At 27.6% G+C, this 23,283-nt stretch overlaps 1 protein-coding gene across 1 annotated transcript in view; it reads right to left on the minus strand.

The window, feature by feature from the left end:
• Positions 1 to 23,283, minus strand: part of LOC107172713 (uncharacterized) — a 67,216-nt gene that overhangs the window by 31,804 nt on the left and 12,129 nt on the right. Inside the window, exon 3 of the mRNA XM_089219460.1 lies at positions 20,647 to 20,792. Coding sequence (XP_089075586.1) covers positions 20,647 to 20,792 — 146 coding nt within the window. The remainder of the gene's footprint in view (positions 1 to 20,646; positions 20,793 to 23,283) is intronic.

Genomic DNA, 23,283 nt, shown 5'->3' on the forward strand with positions numbered 1-23,283 from the left:
CTTTACATACAATTTAACCTAAAACTAAGACAAAGTTCTATACAGATTAAAATATTCAAATTTCGCATTCTACTTAACTAAAATTTACTTTTATATTTTTTAAGAAAAATTTCTTTCGGGACCTTTCTACCTATTAAACATACTTGATGCAGTTAATTGACGTTAATGAAGGTTAGTAATAGGCGTATTCTAGAAGTTCAATTGGAACCAGCAAACAATGAATCACCAAATAAATGACTAAATAATATTATTAAGGTTTAGGACTATACGTTTAATATTATTGGTTAAGAAAAATAAACGTTGTATTCATCTTTTTCAGTTATCTATCTATAGGTACATATTATTGTCATCGTGATATTCAACATTAATTATTTCAGTCATAATATATTAGGTAGGTATATAGCAATAAATAAATTTAATACATATTCCCGTATGATAGCATAGGTAATAATAATACACTTACTCGTTAAGTGGTCTAACGAAGTCTCCAGGAAATTATTCAAATTATTCAAACAAGTTGGTTATCAGTTGGTGGTTGCATCTGAATTAGTTTTAATACCTAAAAATTTATATTTGAGGTGGGTACCAGGTACTAGAAATAATTACAGATAGTTGGGAGGCAAATGTTATTTGGTAAATAGGTATTCTAGTAAGATGCTATAACTACACCTACACTGCAGTGTCATTATACGTGGTAATTTGGATGCGCATCAAATGGACGTGATGAGTTCGTGCAATGCATGCATACGACATTTCTACTGGTGTAAGTATTATAGATAAATTTCGGAGAATTTAAGAGGACGCTACACCCGCATATGTTGTCTCCGTCTTACGAGTGCGTAACATACCAAATTTTATGCTCAGCAGATCATGTTTAGCTCCGTTAGTTTAAAATTTAGAGTAAATTGACCTCTTGCAATAATTAAAGGTAACATTATTATCGAGGGCATAAAGTAGGCTTTTTATTATATTTTTATTTTAAAGTGAGAAATGTGTATTTTAAGATTACAAACAATTTACAATTTTAAAATACACATAACTCACTTTAAAATAAAAATATAATAAAAAGCCTACTTTATGCCCTCGATAATAATGTTACCTTTAATTATTGCAAGAGGTCAATTTACTCTAAATTTTAAACTAACGGAGCTAAACATGATCTGCTGATCATAAAATTTGCTATGTTACGCACTTGTAAGACGGAGACAACGTATGCGGGTGTAGCGTCCTCTTAACAAATTTACAAAGTTTTGCATAGAAATCCAACTAATTCTACTAACTGATAAGTGTATACATAATCGACACAGTTCTTCTATGACAAACATATCTTCAGCATACAAAATCTAGGACCCAAATAGGTATCTAATCCAACTGTGTAGTACCTAAAATAATTTGGGACCCAATTAGTACCTATAACATTTTAATTATGGGAAACAACTGTCAGGATACAGCTTTCAGATTTATTATTGATTCTCGAAATTTTTGCAGCCCAAAACCAAATTATTAGCCATCCCTATTAGGGTTTTTTTTAAGTACATTAAAAATTTTAAACAGTTGGCAATTCTTCAAAATAAATAATAGTTGAAAAACAACGGTTCCTATAATAGTAAATATACAGTTATGATTCAATTAATTTAATAATATTTTTCAGAATTTAGTATTTAGCAGATATAGAAAAAAAAAATTAGAAGGAAAATTCAAATTGCTTTTAGAATTTAAACACAATTTCTTTCGTTTTATGTTGTATATCTACTTAACAAATATTAGGTATATTCGTAAAAAGATAAATGTTATATTTATTTTTGTACTAAATTTGAATTAAACGCTTTCAAAAACATGAGCTGATTTGCGTCGTCGATCAGCGAGACTTATTATAGGTATTAGGTATATATGGTAAAATTACCTGTATATTTTAGGTATAATACCAATACCGACACCGGTATATAACTTTAATTATATAAAAAAATAATAATAATAATATAATATTGTGCAATAACCACTAATATGGTATGTTTAAGGGTGTGTAATCCGTTATATTTTATCTTAAATCTAACTATTTAGAACATTCTAGAACAGTAGAACGATTCGTAATAAGTCGTATAAGTATACTATAGCAGACATATAATAAAATATCACAAAATATCTCAGTACACGTTTAAGCACTCGGATTTAATGCGTATGTGTTCAGGCATCATCACTATATACCAATATGTACAAAACGCCTGTGTCAGGGAGACGGCAAAATGATAACCTTTGGCCCCGTTACGATAAAACAAAATAAATACTATGATACGCCTACCACACAATCGTTCGAAATAGACGTGGAGTCGTGGAAGTGTAATGGAGAAACGAAACAAAAAATAATACTATAATAACGGCACAACGCAATAAAGTTCCCGTGTTTATTTATTTGAAAAACCAAAACCAAACACGTCTACCACACAAATACATAACATAATATTATTTACACATATATGAGGAACGGCTTTGTACAAAATTATTATTGGCGATATTGACAACTTGCACGTGAGACACCGCGTGATTAATTAAAATTAATGAACTTTTGATCACAAAATTTACTCTTTTATACTCAACAGTATATTATAATATTGTTGTCAAATATTTATCGGGGTAATGATATATTTTTATGCATTAGGTATGGTGTTACCACGGTAACACGTCATAGTGTCATTATAATATTATTGTATTGTAATATCCAATTTGAATACTGATTTGTTATAGAAGCACACAACATACAAATATCATGACAATTTTAGGAATAAAATATGTTTTATTGCATATTTGACACTAGCAATTCGAAATCCAATTATATTAACCCCGAACATTTTGAAATATACACCAGAAATGATAAGTATCAATAAGTTATTATACTGGTAAGTTGGTAGTGCCCAACTACATTATAATAATATATTAGTTTGATATTATATTATGTGGGGAATTGTTAATAATAAAATTATTAACAATATTAAAACTTCGCCAGTTTTATCAAAGGTGCCAAAATATATTATCAAATTATTTAACAGTTAAACCGTTAGACAAAGCATTATTTAATAATATGAAATGATCAAATGACTGATGTAATACAATCGCATCGGATGAACTACACTCGTGTAATAGCGTGCATCAGCCAAGGCTACTTTAAGATTCTGATTAATAATATAATATTATCGTCAATAAAACGCCTCGAATGATTAAAATTTCTTTTGCGATAAAATAAGAATGACATAATTTCTAATTAAACAAGGTGTGGTGGACGTATCAACGCTCAAATATCGTGTTAATTAATAGTATAATATAAACACCTGTCAACTGTACGTGAGAAAATATAAATAATAAAATAATTCGATAGAAATCATCATTTGCTTCATTCCCATTTTTTGTATCAACGGATTATTATGCGTAATTATTGTTGAAAAGTTAACACTATAGAACCTATATAGACCTATAGTCGTACTGTAGAGTACACTAGTACAGTGACTATATAACTTTATACGATAATAGTGTGTTTGAATAATAAATCATTTATACCGGGCTATACAACATAAAAAGAAACTATTACTTTTTCAAAATAAAAACATTAGGAAAAAAATACGTCGCACATCTTTACAGCCTGTACTGATGCTCATCGATCGTAGATTTTTATTATGTAATGAGTTTGATCGTTTTTAGAAAATATTTTTTACAATCACAGTCATAATCATTACGTTAGATGTGATTGTGTGAACAACTAAACCAATCTGACAGAAAATGAAAAAAATTAAAAGGATATAAAATATAATTTTAAGTGTAGGACGAGGTGCAAACGTAAAAACGACATATTATAAGTTGATGTTTAGGGTTTGTGACATTTGATGGTTTTAAACAACATAGATACAAACAGTAAACATTTGTTTTACACATCATGCAAAGATTGCAAATTAAAAGTTTTATATTTTTGCATAATATACTACATTACTACTTAAATATCTCATACTATGGCTTGGTGAGGCGCGGTCGTACGCTCGATCTGCGGAAACGCACTGAGCGTACATACTGGCCACAGTTGCTAGCTCCCGGATGGATGTCCACCCGGGATTTTTAGCAACATACCCTTGACACACAATCACAAACACGTGTTACAACCTTACCAACTCAAAAACCTTTTAACAAAAATAACCCCCACCCCACATGGTCTATGTTGCCGCGGGTTCCTCCCTAAATATATATATACACTATATATTTTAGATTTTTAGTGTCATTTTCCTAGTGTTGGTGCTATGTTTTGTTTAAAATCAGATTATTTTTTTGATAAAACATAGTTAAATAAAGAAAGTTGAGTAGAAAAAAATAAACCGATAACAGTAATTGGTTTTCAGTTAATTGTGAACCAATTTGCTTTGAAGATCAAAACAAATAAATAAATATAATTTATAATAATCTCAATCTCAAATTTAATATACTAGCTAATAAGTTAATAACTAATTAATTATAATTAATTAAAAAAAACCCTTTTTTTGTTACTATTTTTTATATGATTAAAGCCTTAAGGGATATCTAAAGATTATTAACTATGAACATTTCAAGATTAATTATGTTTAACTATGGCCCATTTTAAAGTGATTTTTAGTATAGTGCTATAAAAGTCTAAGCACTTAATAAATATGTGAACACGAAAACAAATATTTAGCTAGTCTAACAAGTTTTAAATGAAATAAAATTGTCTATAACTCATGTTACTCCAATTTTCTATAATTTGTAGTTCATCCAATCTGTTACAATCCTAATTACTAAATAGCTAAAATTTGATGATTATAAACACAATTTTAATCGCTGTATGCTTGTATCTCATTAATTATAATAGATTAAAATTAAAACATATTAAGGTAGTTGTATTTCGGGATAGTATTATCTTCTATAATTTCTTGTAAATAAATAAATTGTTTTCATTAGAAGGTACGTCATGTTTGAAAAAAATTACCATAACTCAAAAATGTTGTAGATAAGTATAAAATAATCAAGCTGTGTCTAATTTAAAAACGGCAAAATAATTTATATTGATTTCTATATTTTAGTAATATTCGTTATATTTAGGTAGATTAATTTTAAAAAGGAATATTGATAGTTTATTTAGAATTTAAAAATTTAACTAATTGGTAAAGTAATTAATGGAATAGTGTAACGGATGGTTAAAAATCAAATAAATACAATAATCTTGTACAGTTATTGAAATATTACCATAATGTGTAATTTTATTCCTTACGTAGTTCGTAGTTATGATACTTTCTAGAGACTAGTTAAAATATTTTAATATAGAATTCTGTGTGAAAATCAAGGGGTGAAAATCATATAACACTGGTAGACAAATGCCGGTCTAAAGTCTAAACAGTAACGTTGAAACCACTTGTTGACAATACAATAACAATACTAAAGTAAAACGTTCGTATTCGTTAAGTTCACGTACGTAATGTCGTCTGTTAGTTACACGTGTGTAACTAAATCGTCACATGTATTGTAAATATTTTGTAGGTATTTATCAATAGCAACAGACTATATTGTGATATTGTATCATGATAAATTCAAAATAATAATTTAATTTTTAAAATAAGTGCAATAAGTGATAGGGACTATTGTGTATTATTTTAGTCCGTAATTTGTTGGACAGTTTCTGAAGAAGTTTAAAGTGTTTTGTATGGTATAATAAAGGAAAATAGATAATCTCTAGGAAGTTCTTGGACAGTTCACCGTCAAAGAGCGTAATTGAAACTTGTACCGATGTCCGTCTTTTATAGTCAGGATAAACTCAGAATCAGGCGTGAACTCGTTATTGGGTTACGGTTATTTGTTTTCTCGAAAGTTTTCAACCATATTGAAACTGAGTACAACTTCTAGGGTTCATGTTCAATCATAACAATTTGTTTTAAATAGCTTATAAATGGTTTTCCCAGGAAATGTTTCCATTTTAAACTCGTCCCAGGTAATAAGTAATTATGTACCTAGAGCACGAAAGAAATTTATAGGAATTTGGTTATTTTTGTAATAGTTATTTATTATTAATTAATACACAATTATTATTACTTTCATTTTTCTTTAGTTTAAATGCATTTAAAAACAGAAAAGATTTCATGAATTTAGAAATTATATTTACACCAACTGTTAAAACTAACGAAATTGGCATAGTGCGTTTTTATAATGCAAAAAATTAGTGTACAAAATTTACTTAATTATTTACGTTTTATAATATTCAAAAACTTATAAGTTTGGTAGTTTGGTACTAAATAATAATAGGGCTTATCAATGATTATTAACAGTTATACTCTCTTCTATTCATACCTGAATATATTTTCTTAAATGTGGTACCTAGGTACCTTATTATTTCATGGAATAACACGTGGAATAACGAATTAGTAGTGGAAAAAATTTTATTCAAAACTTAAACTGACATTGTAAAATAAATAAATTTAAAACCATGTAGTCAAAAAAACTAAGTCCTGTAATTAATTAATTGGTAACATTTTTCAAATGAGAAAAAGAATTGGTTTTAATTTCAAACAAGCAATTAGTCTTTTCCTTGACAGCCACAGTTGAGAAAAATAAAGAGACCAATAATGTGATCTTGCAAAATATTTAAAAGATATAAACTATAATGACATATAGTAGAATACCTTGCAGTAGGCACTGAGCACATTAAACCTTTTGCTAATATGAAGTAAAACCTAATAATGTAACAATACACTATAATATTGTTCGGTTTAACACGTCAAAAAGTAGATATAATATTGAAAATTAAATTATAAAAATAATACCGTCAACCCAAAAACCTACGACTGTTCACTTACTAGAAAGTTTTCAATCGTACCGTATGTAATGACAAAATTATAAACGAGCATAGGTGGTGTTAGTACTTACCGTTTGTGGTGTCGGACACGGCGAGACAAATAAAAACGATAACAACCGTTTGCTGGGCCCCAAAAAAAAGTTCAAAACAAAAATTCGTCGGATAGTATTTGGCAAAAACCGAACCAACAAAAATGATCAAAACGCACTCGGTTGATAGTGAGAAACCGCTTGGCATCGGTTTATAATATTTAATAATATGAATACGACGATCGAATTTTCGCGGCAAACGATCGCGGAGAAGAGCAACGGCATCGACGGCGACGAAGATGACGAAGACGACGAGTGTGGAGTGACGGCGGCAATACGGCACGACACCACGATAGACACACTGTGTGTGAGGCGCGCACGGTGCGGCGGCGCAGCGTCGGAGGTGGTGGTGACGACGACGACGACGACGACGGCGGCGGCGGCGGCAGAGACGAGCCCCAAGGCTGTTACGCGCGTAAAGTGCCACGCCCGCGCCACCCACCCCACCCATCACCATTCGATCAGGGAGCGCGCGCGCAGACCGCCGCGCTAGACACGCGCCCGTCCGCCCGCTGTAGACAAATTTTGTCGCTCACGTTATCATTATAATTTTCACGCGGGCGCACGTTATCAGTATTTGCCCAAAATAGCACACGTGCTCGCGTGATAACGGTCGCAGCTCATAATATTGCCGTCGGATATCGACGTTATAACATGGCCGACGGACGACGTTTTGCGGCTCGCGGCGCCGACGACTTTGGTCGATAGTTTTTTTTTTCGCACACTACACTACAACTCCTTGGACGTGTCTCGACGGTTATCGGCCGTATCGGCGAGACAGTTGCCAAAGACCAAATTTTTTTCCGTCCGGTTAGGTCATTTTTTTTTTAAATTTAATTCGAGCCTGCCCGCCTGAAAGGTCAAACGACGAGCGCTACATCTTTTCAGTGTACGGATGAAATAAAGGTTACAACATCTGCGTATTTATAGAAACGCTACAACCGGGAATCGCCTCTCGGCCACGAGTACCGTAGACGATCATATTATTCAGTCCACACCACCTGCTCATTTATTGGGAATCGCACTCATTTTCGACTTTTTCGAGTGTATCAAATAATCCCAGTTCGTCTGAAAGACGATTGCAGCTGAACACTGCAGAAACGTATCGTTTCACTTCTCGAGCGCTGTGGAGCGGGTGACGGAAAAATTGCACAGTTGTTACTTGGTTCCTCTCAGAAAAATGACGTTATGCCTAAACGTCGGCGACTCTGTCGGGACGAAATATTTTTATCGCCTGACAGCTCGGCGCTTTTATGATACTTTATCCGAGGAGATTATGGTTTTCGACGAAAACGTGTTTTTAGGGGTTTTACCTGCCCTGGTTAGTGGACATAAAATGTAGATTATGAAGATACGGATGCGCGATGTCCATGGTTATTTCAACACTATAATATTAAGGTTCTGGTTTTTTTTGTTGAAGAGAGAAAGAATATATTTTTATACAAAATATAATATTATTATTTATTTACTTCTTACATATTATGCATATTCGATGTTCTTGGGACTTTGGGAGGTTTCTCTGTTTGAAATTGGGTACCTACATAATTTCATTTATCAAAAATTCCTTCTCAATTAAGTCGAATAGCCAAACCATTATTTTATTATCTATGACCCTGGATAAGTTTAGTAGTATAAAAATTATCGCTGTATGAAAAATAACTTTTATCTTATCATCGTAATGATTATAAGATTTGACAACGTTCGAACCAATTGGTCACGCAGCTCCATCGATAGAATCGACACATAGAATATGATTGTATGACGCACTCGTTTTCGTACGAATTCAAAAATTATATTTATAATCCAATTATTATACTATTGAATTAATATTTATTTGTAATCCATTAGTTAATAATTAGTATATGTATGCCAACACGCCGTGTCATATAGAACGCCGCGCAGGCTGTTGATTATTTTGATATTTACTTTACAGCGATTGATCGAGTCAATACTCAGTTACGTCGTTACGTGTCACATATTATTACTGAACACACTGTGTATTCAGTATTGCTTATAATTGTTTATAGAACGGCCAATTATATCATAAGTGCACACAGTTAAGTGTGATGGTTCCATAATAATATTGTAGTACCGATAAGATTATTCTCTATACCCTATTGATATATTTTCCTCAGACGACATTTATGTATAGCATTACTACCAATTGATATAATGTTTTAAAATTGTAATATAGGTGACGCATGAACGTTAATCAAACACAAGGTCAACTTACTTACGTACAAACTCAAACAAAAATATGTAAACTGTGTTTGTTTGTTTGTTTGAACCAGTCGACAGTCAACACACCGCGGAGTAAAAATAAATAAACACACTTTGAACAAATGATATTAATAATAATAATAATTTAAATTCTTAAATATCCATGTATTGGTTAAAAAAAAATACTCATACTTATGTTATGGTATATATTTTATTGACATCCAGGTGATCCGAGAAATATTAATGGCACCACAATGTTTTCGTCAACATAGGTAGGTATTAGTTTTGTAATGATAAATTCGTATCCAAGTACGTAAACGTTGCACGCACATATTTCGCCATATCATAATTATATTTTAAGCTATAAAAAATGGTAACAATTCGGTTAACCAATGACAGTTAAAAGAATAGTTGTATGCTTGTATCGTGTGTAATACACTGTTACCTTTTTCTATTAAGCACTGCTAAATTAGCAGTCTTAACTTTGTCGTTTGTCAATATGCACGTTAGGTTTGTTATTTGTTTTTTTTTTTTTTTAACGAAAGATGAAAGATAAATAATTTGATATTATGACGTATAGAACTAATATATTTTATATTTATAATAGAATTACTTGAACAAAATATATTCCAAACGAACATTATAAATTTTAATTCATAATTATAAGTTGTGATTTTGACTAATGTAGATCTTATTTGAATCTTTTTGAATTCCTACAGCAATAAAAGCTATAAGCTCTTCGACCATACCTAACACAACTTCAGTAATTATCGTTCATGTTACAAGTGCACCGGGTAGATATTTTAATTTCATTCTATTCTGACCATTTATCGTTATCGTCATCGTCTGAACTCTGATGCATAATATTTTATATGTTTAGCACCTGCAGCCCGACTATGATATCATTGTACTAATGTCGAAGTTTACTGTACGCGAAACTATGTAACACTAATAAACACGGTATATAATATGTTTACCTAAATGTGTCGAAGGCGATAATTTTTAATATTGACTTCTGCAACAAGCAGCCAACGAATGAGTTATGCATTTGGTTACAGAACAATAGGAACGAGCCCATATCGTACTTACTAAACAGTAACCGTTAGCAGTCCCCATATTATATGCATCGCATTACCGTTAAGTTTTTGTTTTTAATATTCTGACCATTCTACATTTCTACTTCACTTCTATAGTAACACACATTATTTCACTAAATATTCAAGCTGATGATCAAACTATTTACCTATATTATATATTTAAATACAATTTTATACGATTTGTAAAAATATGAAATAATAGTTAAAAATTAATTTTTATACGATCTATGAGCATTTTTAATGTTTTTAATATTATACCCCATGAAATATTTTTAACCAAATACGCAATCAATATAATGTAATCATTATACAAAATACAAATTTAAATTATAAAAAATTAGCTACCCTCTCCTACTCAGCCGCCCGGGGCAACAGTACTATGTAGCTCCCCTTTAAATACGGCCCTGCTGATGAGATGAGAAAAAGAAGGAAAGCATGAACTATTTTATGTTAAAGCTTCTATAAATTACGAAATTGTTTAAAAAATATATGTTATACATTTAAAAAATATTTATCAGAAATAAATATAACACTTTATTAGTATAATTAAAAAATAATGTATTATTAATTTGATCGCTTAAACTTAACGAACGTGTTAAAATACAAATAAATATGTGTTTGATTTATATTTTATTTTATTATTTGTTTGTTGTTTACATATACCTAAATGAAAAATTTAACTTTTAAATTATATTAATTTAAAAAAGTAACATTTTTTTATTTTACCTTAAGTTTAACGATAGCAGACAATATCATTGATCAAATGTATATAGTATATATAATTATTAATTAATCAGTGTTGATAATACTGATATATTTTTAACAGTATAGTTTATTTTGAAGTTATTATATGTACTTATAGTGTATTAATGTGACCAATATAATATTATAATAATGTTCGATCAGGGATAAAAATATATTGGTAGGATTGTATTTTTTTCCATTTACGGCAGCCCACATCCAATTATTGGCCACTCTAGGTCTTTTAATCACGACTAGATGATGTTATCATATTTATCTATATATACTATACCCTTTGTATAGGTAATGTATATAATATAACCTTGTATTTATGTATAGGTATTATAAAAATGCATTGTTTTATTCTTACTGTGGTCTGTGAGTTTCTAAACTTATGTAGCTGGGTATGTTATGTTTTTTGATTTTGAATGTTATAAAATTTGAATAAAAGTCATGGGTATATCTAATATAATATTTAACAACTAACTATGGAATCATACCAACAAATAAAGGAGATTTTTAATGATTTAGAGCAAGACGTGTTAAAAATATTGTAATAGTGTTCTCAAAATTCTCCAAGTTTTTCAAATATTTGGCTTATACCTACATAGATGATGAACAATAGCCTGTACTTTCCACAGTAACGAGTCAGCTGTATATATATATAATATATATATATACAATACAGAGGCAAGGATGTGTTTAATTTTTTTTCAGAAATCCCCTCCGGTACTATGTGCGTTCGAAAGTCAGCCACGACAATAGACTTATTATGTTTTGGGTTTTTTTCTCTCTTTTCTTTTTTATTAGAAATATACATAATATAAGGCGAGCGAGTTGAACGCGTGTGTTGTGAAGATGCAAGAGAAGAACACAAGTGGGTGTGCCATTTGGGCCGACCATGGTTGTCGCTTTCACAGTTTCACGTGTTGTCGCATTGCCGGGAGTGAGAAAAACTAAACAAAAATATTAATAATAATAACAGTCAATTATTATACGTAAGTAATTTATGGTATACCCATTTTTAGATAGGTAAATGAATACCACGGAATTCAGAAAATTACTACGATCCAGTTATAGTGTTTTGATTATCTACGCATTATTATGTATCTTTTAACATTTTAACATTTATATAAATTTTTTTGGAAAACTCTTGCCACCTTAGATTAATTCAGATTAATTAATATTATATATTTAGTAAGATAACTTTTATAATCATTGTTAGAATGTTTGAAAATGATTATTGGATTAATATAGATATAGATAGTGATATATACAGGGTGTAACAGATATAACAGATATAACAGATATAACTGACTTTTAGAATAACTTTTGTTCTAATTAATATTTTTAATTTTTTTTTTTTTGTTTATTATTAAGAGACCCTTGCGCTATACGTACAATATAAAAAAAATTTCATTTTTTTAATAGTACAAATAAAAAAATTTAAATTTGATTAAATTTTTGTTGGAAAAATTCAAAATAGCCTATCTGTAAATTTAATTAAAAGAAATATTTTGATGGTAAAAATATTTATCTAAATCAATTAGTTTATTTTTTAGAATTTTTTAAAATATCAATATTTTTTTGCATAAATTACTTTGCAGCGTTATAACTTATTTCAAATATTATTTCTGAAAAGAGTGTATTTCTTAAATTAGTTATTAATTATATAATTTTCACAATTTTTATTGTACGTTTAATCAGCATAATTTTTTTTTTTTAGTCAGTTCTATCTGATACACCCTGTATATATATGTATGTATGTATATATATATATATATATATATATATATATATATATATATATATATCCATGAACGGCACTAGAATTTTTTTTCAGGGGCTAAGGTTTTTTCAACAAACAATGAGATTATTTAAATGAAATATAAATATTTTCGTATCATATATAACATGATATAGTTATATTAGCTATATAGTACACAAGTTTTTATATTGTAGGTATGCTCTAGAAGTCTAAACAGATAATTTGTACAAACTTTTGAACAGTTAAAAATGTTTTAAAAATAATGTGAAATATTTTGTAGGTATGTACCTTAAAAAGAAAAAGTTTAATCACTTAATGGACTTAATGGACAGATGAATTTGTTTGAATCATCTCCAACGCAATGATTTGAGATATCTTTGTTTGTTTATTTTTATTCAGTAATTAGTACTCAATAAAGACAATGATAAATAAATAAAAGATTTTTTTTTATTTTACAAATTTCAAAACATATAATATTGAAATTGTAGTCAATTTTTTTCTTATTAGAAAAATAATATATTCAATATATTCCTCAATTTTTTTATTAATGACAAATATATTAAATAAGCTAAATAATGATATTTTACACAATATTTGTTTATGCACCACTCATTCATACAGTAAATGATTGAAAATCTTATAAAATTAAATGAGTTAACAAAAATGAATAAAATTGCACCAATATAGGCGAATAATATTTGTTTTAAATAAAAACTTGTGATTACCTACCTAATATTTAACTATAGTAAATTTCAAATTTTTAATTCAATACATAAGTGTTATAAGTCATAAATAGTAAATAATAATAATAATGTTTTATATCTTTATTATATCGTACATATTTTTCAAAGGGGGATTGTCGAGGGGGTTGAACTGTTTTTTTCAGGGGCTAGAGCCCCACCTTGCTCTCCTTGCCGCCGTGCCTGTTGATTGTATCAATTTTAAGTATTACCATTGAGTAGGTACTATAGAAATAACAATAATTTATTTCATATCAGTATATTTTATTTTATTAATTATTAAAAAATTATTTACTTTAAACTTTAAATAAAATACACAATGGGTGTATGTTCTTTTTATTTTATAACTCTCATCACTTGAATTTTATTAGGCTGAAAACAATATATATTCATATTTTGAAGATGCCAATATAACCATTTTGTTTTGGTAGGTAACTATAAAAATAGTAAAGATATTTCGTGTTGTTATGACGTCTTCGAGTAGATATCTACCTAATAATTCGACAATATTGGTTTTTTAAATTAGTATAGGTTTAAATATTGAATAAAAATTGGAAAATTACCAAAAATTGCACTTGAAACGCGTAGAATTACAAGAATTCGACACTTATATGCAGAAATTAGACTTAAATACAACAACTACGTAACTTAACATCGAAATCACGATCAAAGAATACGAAAAAAGTTGTTAATTAAATTAATCAATATCTGAATCTATAGAAAAAATTTACAATTCCACCTAAATCCCAACAATGCACTAAAATAACATAATATTGACAAATGGTAATAATATTATATTTTTAATTCCAATTTAATCGATTTTGAATATTAATAAATAATTTGATACGTAAGTTTACTATAAAAATACTTCTATAAAAAGTGTTATATTTGTATTATAAACTTATAATGCATTGATAACCTTTAAAATTATTTAAATTTGAATTAGTATATCCTATATGGCTATTATAGATACTTTATGAATGTATATTATAGTCCATTATTTAGAATTTTAAGTATTTATATACATTTACGTATTCTTTATTATAATTTAGTTACTATTATATTATAAATATAAAATGATAATTTTGTTAAATTTGGAGTTTGGGAGGCCATAACCATAACATTTTGTGTATGTATTACAAGGACGTAGGGAGTCCTGGATGTATAAGAGGCCCCCTATCCCTTCGCCAATAGCTAACAAATATATGTATACATTTTAACGACATTTTAACGACATTTTAAATTGGAGTTAATATATTATAGATCTAATAAGTAAAATATTTACTTATTGGATACCCCTTAATGAAATTTCTAGCTTTGCCCTTGTGTATGTCAATGTCTCATAGTATTTGATGTGTTAAATGGGTACTGCATTATAGGTACTTATAATGATAATGATTATTCCATTCCAAATTTTTCCCGAAACTATAAATTACTTACCTATATGGTTATATATTAAAATGTTTTAATTAAACTAATATTTATACACATCAATACTTAGACACATAAGTGTATAGGTATATAGAGGGTCCAACCCCTCAAAATTTTTCAAAAAGATTTTTATTTTTAACACATATGATAATTTCATAACGTAATGTAAGTAATGTAGTATACTTCTATATAGAAATATATTGTTAAGAGAGTGGTTGGTGTCAAATAAGAATCACATTTTCGATCGAAGTCGAAAAACAGTATACATAGAATCTCACAACAGTACATAATATTGTAAGGCTTTGAGATGTGTATATATACATATATATATATATACTTTATATATAAACTATATACATATATAAAATACATACAGAGAAATTTAAGGAGTGGGGGATCAATACGTTGACGTGCGACCACTCGTGTCGATGATAAGGGAGATCACCACCACCCCAGAGGGTTGGTAGCCACACTGAAGGGGCGGTGATCAATACGGTGCCGTGGGTCAGTAAACCTCACCTACTACACCAACTTCCATAATATCATCCCTTCCCCTCTTCAAACTCGCCACCACTACACTAGTATATATATATATGTGTGTGTGTGTCTGTGTACACGGGCATGTATATACGGGCATAAGGTATACGTATACAGGGGCTACATAACAAGCACCTGTAAGGATTCTTCCGTTCAGAATAACTCTACCTCTTCTCTTGCTCACTTCAATGTGTGTTTAGTCAATATAAGAGTCCCTCATTCTTTTTCACTCAATCATTCCGTCACTGATGGCATATATTTTGAATCGATGGTGAACGGTTGTATAACCACAATTTTTTTTTTTTTAGTTATGGGGTTTTTTCCTTCACGGTTATAATCGATATTACAGCATTTTAGATACACAATATGTGAATGGATATACTAGATAATTTGATGAATTTCCCATTGTAGCGAGTTGAACAATAAGCAGCTGTCATCGATTGAAACAATAAATCATGTTCGAGAATCCAAATACGTTAGATATTGTTTGAATAAACTTGTTGCTTTACCGAAACGAATTATGAAAAATGTCTTAATATACCTATGTATGACTATTTTCATTTTATTTCAAAAATACTCCCAGATAGCGCTAATGTTTTGAATTTCAGATTTACTTGTCTCTTACTAGTCGTATTAATGGCCAGAATAAAATATGAGATTATTGTTGTAGATAAATATCTACCTATTTTACCTACTTAGGCTGTATTAGTAAAATATTCTCCAATACTTATTTAAATAAAAAACTGTATTCACACCACATAGGAAATTAGAATCAGTATTCAGCACAGGTATAAAATAATTATATTTTTAAATGGCAAGACCTGAACATAAAATCGTGTAAGATTTGGACTTTTGGTATAATTCGAAAACTTGTTCTGTATTCTGTTTCTGTGTGTTAGTAGGTAAGTGATAATATACCATGAAAATCGTGAAATACTGAAATGAGTATACCTAACCCACTTTATTTCACATTATATGTTATGAGCAAGTGATTTATAAATATATATATATATATATATATATTATATCAGTATTTTATATTTTTATATTAATCATTATGTACCTACCTAATATTAAATAGTAATTTCTTATTAATATTCTTTTATTACCTATAACATAATTGTTGAATTATAGTTTATAATTGTAAGTATTCACTATTCATTGAAATATATTTCCCTTATATGATTAGTTATATAAGTACATAAGTAAAAATTAACCATTTTCATCAATTTAGACCTAATAATAGTAAAATAACAAACAAACTACGAACAAATAATTAAACACGAATTGAGAAATAAAAAAAGAATATAATCAGAAATTACATATTAATGAATTGCTACAGTCTTTTCTACGGAAATTATATATAGTTTAGAAGAGCCTTTATCGAGTTTCCTACTTTAATATTTCCGCTTGGTTCACGAATTAAGATTTGTTTATTTCTTTAAAAAATGTAATCAAACTAATAAAAAGTTATATTAATAAATAAATACCTTTAAATCAACAAAATGTGACTATATGTATATCTAAGAATGTTTAAAAAATTCGCTATGAATACAGTTAACTCTTATAAAAACATGCATTTTATAAAACAAAAACCAAAAAAATTTCAGTATTATTGAATTTTACTATAATTTTGACTTTCTTGGTATATTAAATAAATAAAATAGTATAAATGACTATAATATAATAGTATTGTGAATGATGAAAACAAAAGTATAATTCATATAACGATCAATAATAAAATATAAATATTATTTATATAGGTGTACCTCCTATATATTTTAAACAGTAATTACTATTCATTGTGTTTTAATGAAAATTTAAACTTTGAAAAACATTTAAAAATTGTTAAACTTATATGTGATCATGTTCTAGTTATTTAATTATTTAGTGTTCATTAATTATTTTGTTTAGCTATGTACCTATATAATAATTAATAAATTAACACTTAATAATTTAACTAGAACAAGTTTAACATCAAAACAATTTTTAAACTTTTAAAAGTACATAATATTATAATACACGTATTTTATAAATTAAAAAAACGTATTTTCAAGAATATGCATACACTAAATAACTAAAACATTATAAATATTTAAAAAATGAGAAATTAATAAATACAGTTTTCTACATCAGCTAAATCGTATACATATAAGTATAATATTATCATTTATTCATTTATCATATTTAGATAAAATACAACCTTTTTCATTATTAAACATTAATCAAATAAATTTTAAATAATCTCGCATTATAGTACAAACTACAAAAGGCCAAAGAAATACCTGTTGTCTATCATATAAATATGCCTTTTCAGTTACCCCTTCTTTTGTCAGAACGTGTATAATATATATTTATATAGATAGATATAAATAGATACAGCATGCAGGGAGAGAGAATAATCAGAATTGTATGAGTACGGTTATTGATGTCGCCGTACTATACTAATATACTATTACTTTTACACCTGTTGATTCAAATGAACTCTCCATACTAATGAAAAGTTCGGCCAACATTGCTTCCCAAATTTAGATTGGTGACTTTTTATCCGAATAAGTAATTACTCATTAGGTGTACTCATCGAATCGCCTCCAACACCTAGTACATATAGTATCCATAGGCTATAGAAGTACCAATATATTATATATTATGGAACTATCGATTAAAACATTAACCTTCGTATTATTCGTAACAAGTTGGAAAAATATTGTTTTTATTCTCTTATTTCGTCGATCAATGATTATTGTTAAAGATTAGATAAGCAATGAGTAATCATATTTACGATACTACTTTTGTTACGTTTGTCATAAAAATATGAAATTAACATTATTGTAGCGAAAGAAGGAAAATTGTTTCAATTTATTTTCAAAAGAATATACATAATAACATGAAATATTATATTGATTTTTAATCATTTAAATTAATTAATGTATCTAACGACTATCGAGATTTTTTGGTTCAAATATGAAATCATTGTATAAAGTGAAATAATATTCAAGTTAACAAATTACTAGAATATTTATTGGATAGTGGATATAATTCGAGCACTAAATTGTCAGCTACCTAATAGGAAAGGTGGTAATTTGAATGGTCTGAAAAGTTTCCCATCTTATAAATTATCCAATAAATTTAAAAAAAAAAAAAAGCTGGAAAGTGGATATCATTCTGCTGTACAAGTGTACAGTAGGTTACAAGTGGATTACTGTAATAGATGGAATTAAATTTAAATCCAAGTTATTATATAATTTGTATACGAAAAACGATTCTGAGCGGAGACGGTTTATCTTCCTAGGATATATTATAGATTATTATTACTTATTATTAATACTTATTAAAATATTTGACTTTCCGGTAGAAATTTTTTTTTTTATATAGGTAGACAAACTTATAAGGAATCTTGAATTAAATTTTCAAATCTTAAATTTAAAAAGAAAAATTTTAATGCATTTCTTTCTAAGATAATTTGAACATTGCCGTAATTTTTACGTATTTAGTCAAAATTTGAACTTCAAATGCTTATAAAAAAAAAAAAACCGTATAGTTATGTATTCGTACTCATGCATTAGAGTAAGACCGTTGTGATTAAAAAATTTAAGACCTGTGCAGTATAAATGTATCTGGATTTTGAGTGGCTTTTGTCTGCTTATGATGATAGAAATGTTTTTTACTACACAATGTTTATGTATAAGCGTGCTCAATTATAGATCAGTATAGACATAATAAGATATAGCACATTATGATATTACATATATTCAAGAGGGCTGAGTATGGTAAACCACATTAGTCAACACCATGGTTGTAAATAGTAGGGCCATGAAATTATCTCCAAAGATATATTGTACTATATATTATTCTGCAAAAAATATGAATATTAATTTAAAATTACAAAAAAAAAACCAAAACCGTTATTCCTTATTTAAATTTCTAGTTTTGTCCAAATTTGAACTTAAAATATGTATAAAAAAAACTGGGTTTGTATATTTTTTAGATTCTTTGGTTACTTTGGTTACTTATGTATAAATTCTTATTCTAATCTGTGATCATTGACTATAGACTATGGAGTATGGAGTAACCTATATAAACCACACTATGATAACAGTAATAAACAATTTATGAAGAATTTTAACTAATTTTTTTTTTGACCGAGTAAAAATATTAAAATAATTTCCCTTACCTACAAATAGTTCAAAAATAGTCAAAATCTCAAAATATTTTGAAAATTTTCATACAAACAAAATGAAAATTTAAACTAGCTTCGGTTATTAGTTTTTAAGTAACTCCAAAAATCTTTTAATTCAAGTTTTGCCTTAAAATCCTCGTTTGTCCTTCATTTTATTTATTATTATTTATTTTTCCCTATCCATTTGAAAGCTACAAATAGGTATATTATTTTTTTTCAATATTATAATTTTAACATTTTAAATAAATAAATGATTTTTTTACTATTATTATTATATTCATTATAATTTACCGTCTTTAAATATTTATGCGATTATAATTAATAATTAATTACTCAGGTACTTTTAACCTATTTTAAAATAAAATACTGTTTACAACCAGTTTATATTATTCTCCCCTACAAATTCGATAATATATAAATTTCTTTTAATATTCACTCTAAGAATAAAATGTAGGAAGAGTCAGGTTCATAATATGTAAATTTGCTATGTATGCATGTGGAACATATGCGGGTATCTGACTATCACATGCGGGTGTAGCTGTGTAACGTTTCTTAAAGAAATCGTATGTTGTATGTAATACATTTAGATGAATGTTCTTTTGTATGAACAACCAAATTTTTTATACCTAATAATAATCTTGGTAAGTTATGGCTACTGTTATAAATTATAATATTAAGTCTTCATTTAATAACCAATTATTAGTTAGTTTTAGTTTATCACCATCACAATAAATTGATTTTAGAACAGCCAATTAAAGGTGTCAATAAATATATAATTAAAATGAAATTGAAAACAACTAAGTATATTATGAAAATATTTTTAAAGAAATGTGTACCTTAATAAATAATATACAGTTTAAACTTTAAACCATAATAAACCTTATTTAAATACTTCTTTAACATATTGGCATTTAATAAATTGTATGGTTTCTATATTTTTTAGTATTTAGGTACTAGAACATTTTATTTCATTACTTACAAAGTTTAAACTAAAAAATTACCACTTACCAGAGGCGTTATGATTGGCGTGGTGAAGGATTTTGAAAACTTGACTTGAACTAGTTTCCCAACTACTTTCGAACCACTGGATTTAATTTCTTTTGTGTTATTGTCACTATTCGTAAATTTGTATGTTAACTTTTCTTGACCATTTTCTAAAAATAACACAATTTTATTAATGGTTGGTAGCAAAAAAAAAATAACAACTAGACAATAATAAGTATTATTTAAGTAATTCTATACAGTAAATTAATATTATTCTGAAAGATAATTGATATTATATAAGTTTCTACACTTATATACTTAAAAATTATATAATAATTGTATATTGTACCTACATACTAGGTAGTAGATAATATTCTAATACACACATATGTGTTGTATAATATGTTATGCCTTTATTATAATACCTATAGAGTGTAATACATTTAACTTAAACAAAATTATAGAGAAAAATATTTTTATACTTTTTTGGTTTATTCTATTACTTTATTCATTTTAATTGTATTAATAAAACGTTGATAATTCAATTTATAATAAACCAATTATATTTATACACGATTATAGGTCATATTTTCATTATTAATAATAAAATTGTTAGAAAATTGCAAAAAAATTTGTATTTTTAAATAAATTTTGATATACTTTACTGAATGTTTTAGCATACATGAGTCGTGAATACACTTTTAAATACAGTGGTGATTTACAATAGTAAATTTTATATTATTATCAACACAAAAGCAAGTATTCAACATAAACATAAAATAAATATAAGTAGGTATTATACTACGTATTGCACGTCATCTTAAATATTGGTTATTTTATGAATGTAATTAAACTCAATTTATGTTTTAATTAATTTAATTAATATAAATAATCATTAATAAATGATTATGACGTTTACAACTAACAGGCAATAGTATTTATTTTAGAACATGGTTAAACAATTATTTTTCATACAAATCTTTTTTGTAAAATTTTTAAATGTCGTGCTCGCATGTGTTGCTTTTATTTACTAATAATGCATTACTGCCCATCATGCTTCATAACAAAATATACGTGTAGCAGTAAAAATTTTGGGTTTTTAACTTAAATATTAGAGTGGATTGACCTATTATAAAACTTTAATAAGGTAAGAACATTATATTTATTCACTAGTAGGTAGTTTTAGGCTATTTCAATTTTTAAACTTATTATACATATGTTTATGTAAAATATTAAAATATTGTATAAATCAACGAAAGAAGGTGAACATAAATAAAGTTCTTAACTTAAGATTTTATAATAAATTAATTCGTTTTAATATTAAAGCTATAACATAAAATTGGATTAACGTACATTTTCATGTTGTCTATTTGTAAGACGAAGATAACACAGCGGTTGTAACGACCACTTTAAATTGTCAGACTAGTTGACTACATACATTAATTTTTATTTTTATATGATGCCTAACATTTGACACTCAATATTTTGTAAAATATAAGTATATAGGTACCTAAATATATAATATACATTTTTATAGTATGAATTTGAAAATGAATTAAAAACCTTTAGAATTAAATGAAATTTTAAATTTTCTTAAATTAAAATATACTTTTTTATCATATTTAGAAACTTAAAAAAAAAAATGTCTTTAGACAAAAGTGTTGCTAATGACTGGCTGCCTTCCACAAACTATTCATGAGTTACGTTCGAGTAATTCTTAACTTTTTTCTGTTTGAATGGTTAATATTTTATTATCTTTTATGTATGTATTACTGTATTGCATTTTATTCATTGGGCCACTAGGTACAGATTGTAAATTTAGTTTAAAATAAAATAAAAGTATTGCTATCTATGTTTAGATACTTTAAATTTGGAACAATTAATAATATTGTCTATTATGTTAAACTATAATACCTAGTGAAGTTGTGTATAATAATATATGTGATATTACTGAAACCTGAATATCGAACGTGTAAACATTTGTAATTAAAAAGAATATCTATTAATTATTTTTTGATTCATTGATTGTTTAATAACTTATATTATAATATAGGTATAGGTTATGTTTTTAAGATTATGTCAGAATATTTTCACATTTACTAACATTTAATAAGTGTTTTTTATATCTAATTAATAAAATAGCATTTTGACAATAGTTTTTGGAAATTTGGAATATAGTACGTCAGTAGATATTTATTTTAATGTACCTACGTCATATAAATAGTAAATCGTGATATTACCAATTCGTCGTTTGAAGAACTAATCAAATGTTCAGGTGTTATTGATGGACCTTCACCGTGAATCGCGGTCAAATCAAAAACAATAATAACAATAATTCTTCATTTATATAAGTATGATATAATATAATATTATTATAACGAATAAATAACACGTCCGATCGTTGAATTCGATGGGAAAAAATTCAGATTATACTTTAAACAACAACATACATAGGTGCTTATATTATTGTATATGCACGAGAGTGTGATAGCTATGGGTAGGCGTGGGTGTGTGGTATATTACAGTACGCATACGTGTAAGCATAATTGTATGTATGCGTGTCGTCTTGGAGCGTAAGCGGTGCGTATTGAGCTTTCGCGCGCACGTGCTGGTTGCCGGTTGTCACGTATATAGCGTGGTGCGCACGCAGGTGAGCAAAAC

Source organism: Diuraphis noxia, unplaced genomic scaffold (genome assembly GCF_037042655.1).
Source record: "Diuraphis noxia isolate RWA-SAM2 unplaced genomic scaffold, SU_Dnox_SAM2 contig0002, whole genome shotgun sequence".
NCBI lineage: Eukaryota > Metazoa > Arthropoda > Insecta > Hemiptera > Aphididae > Diuraphis > Diuraphis noxia.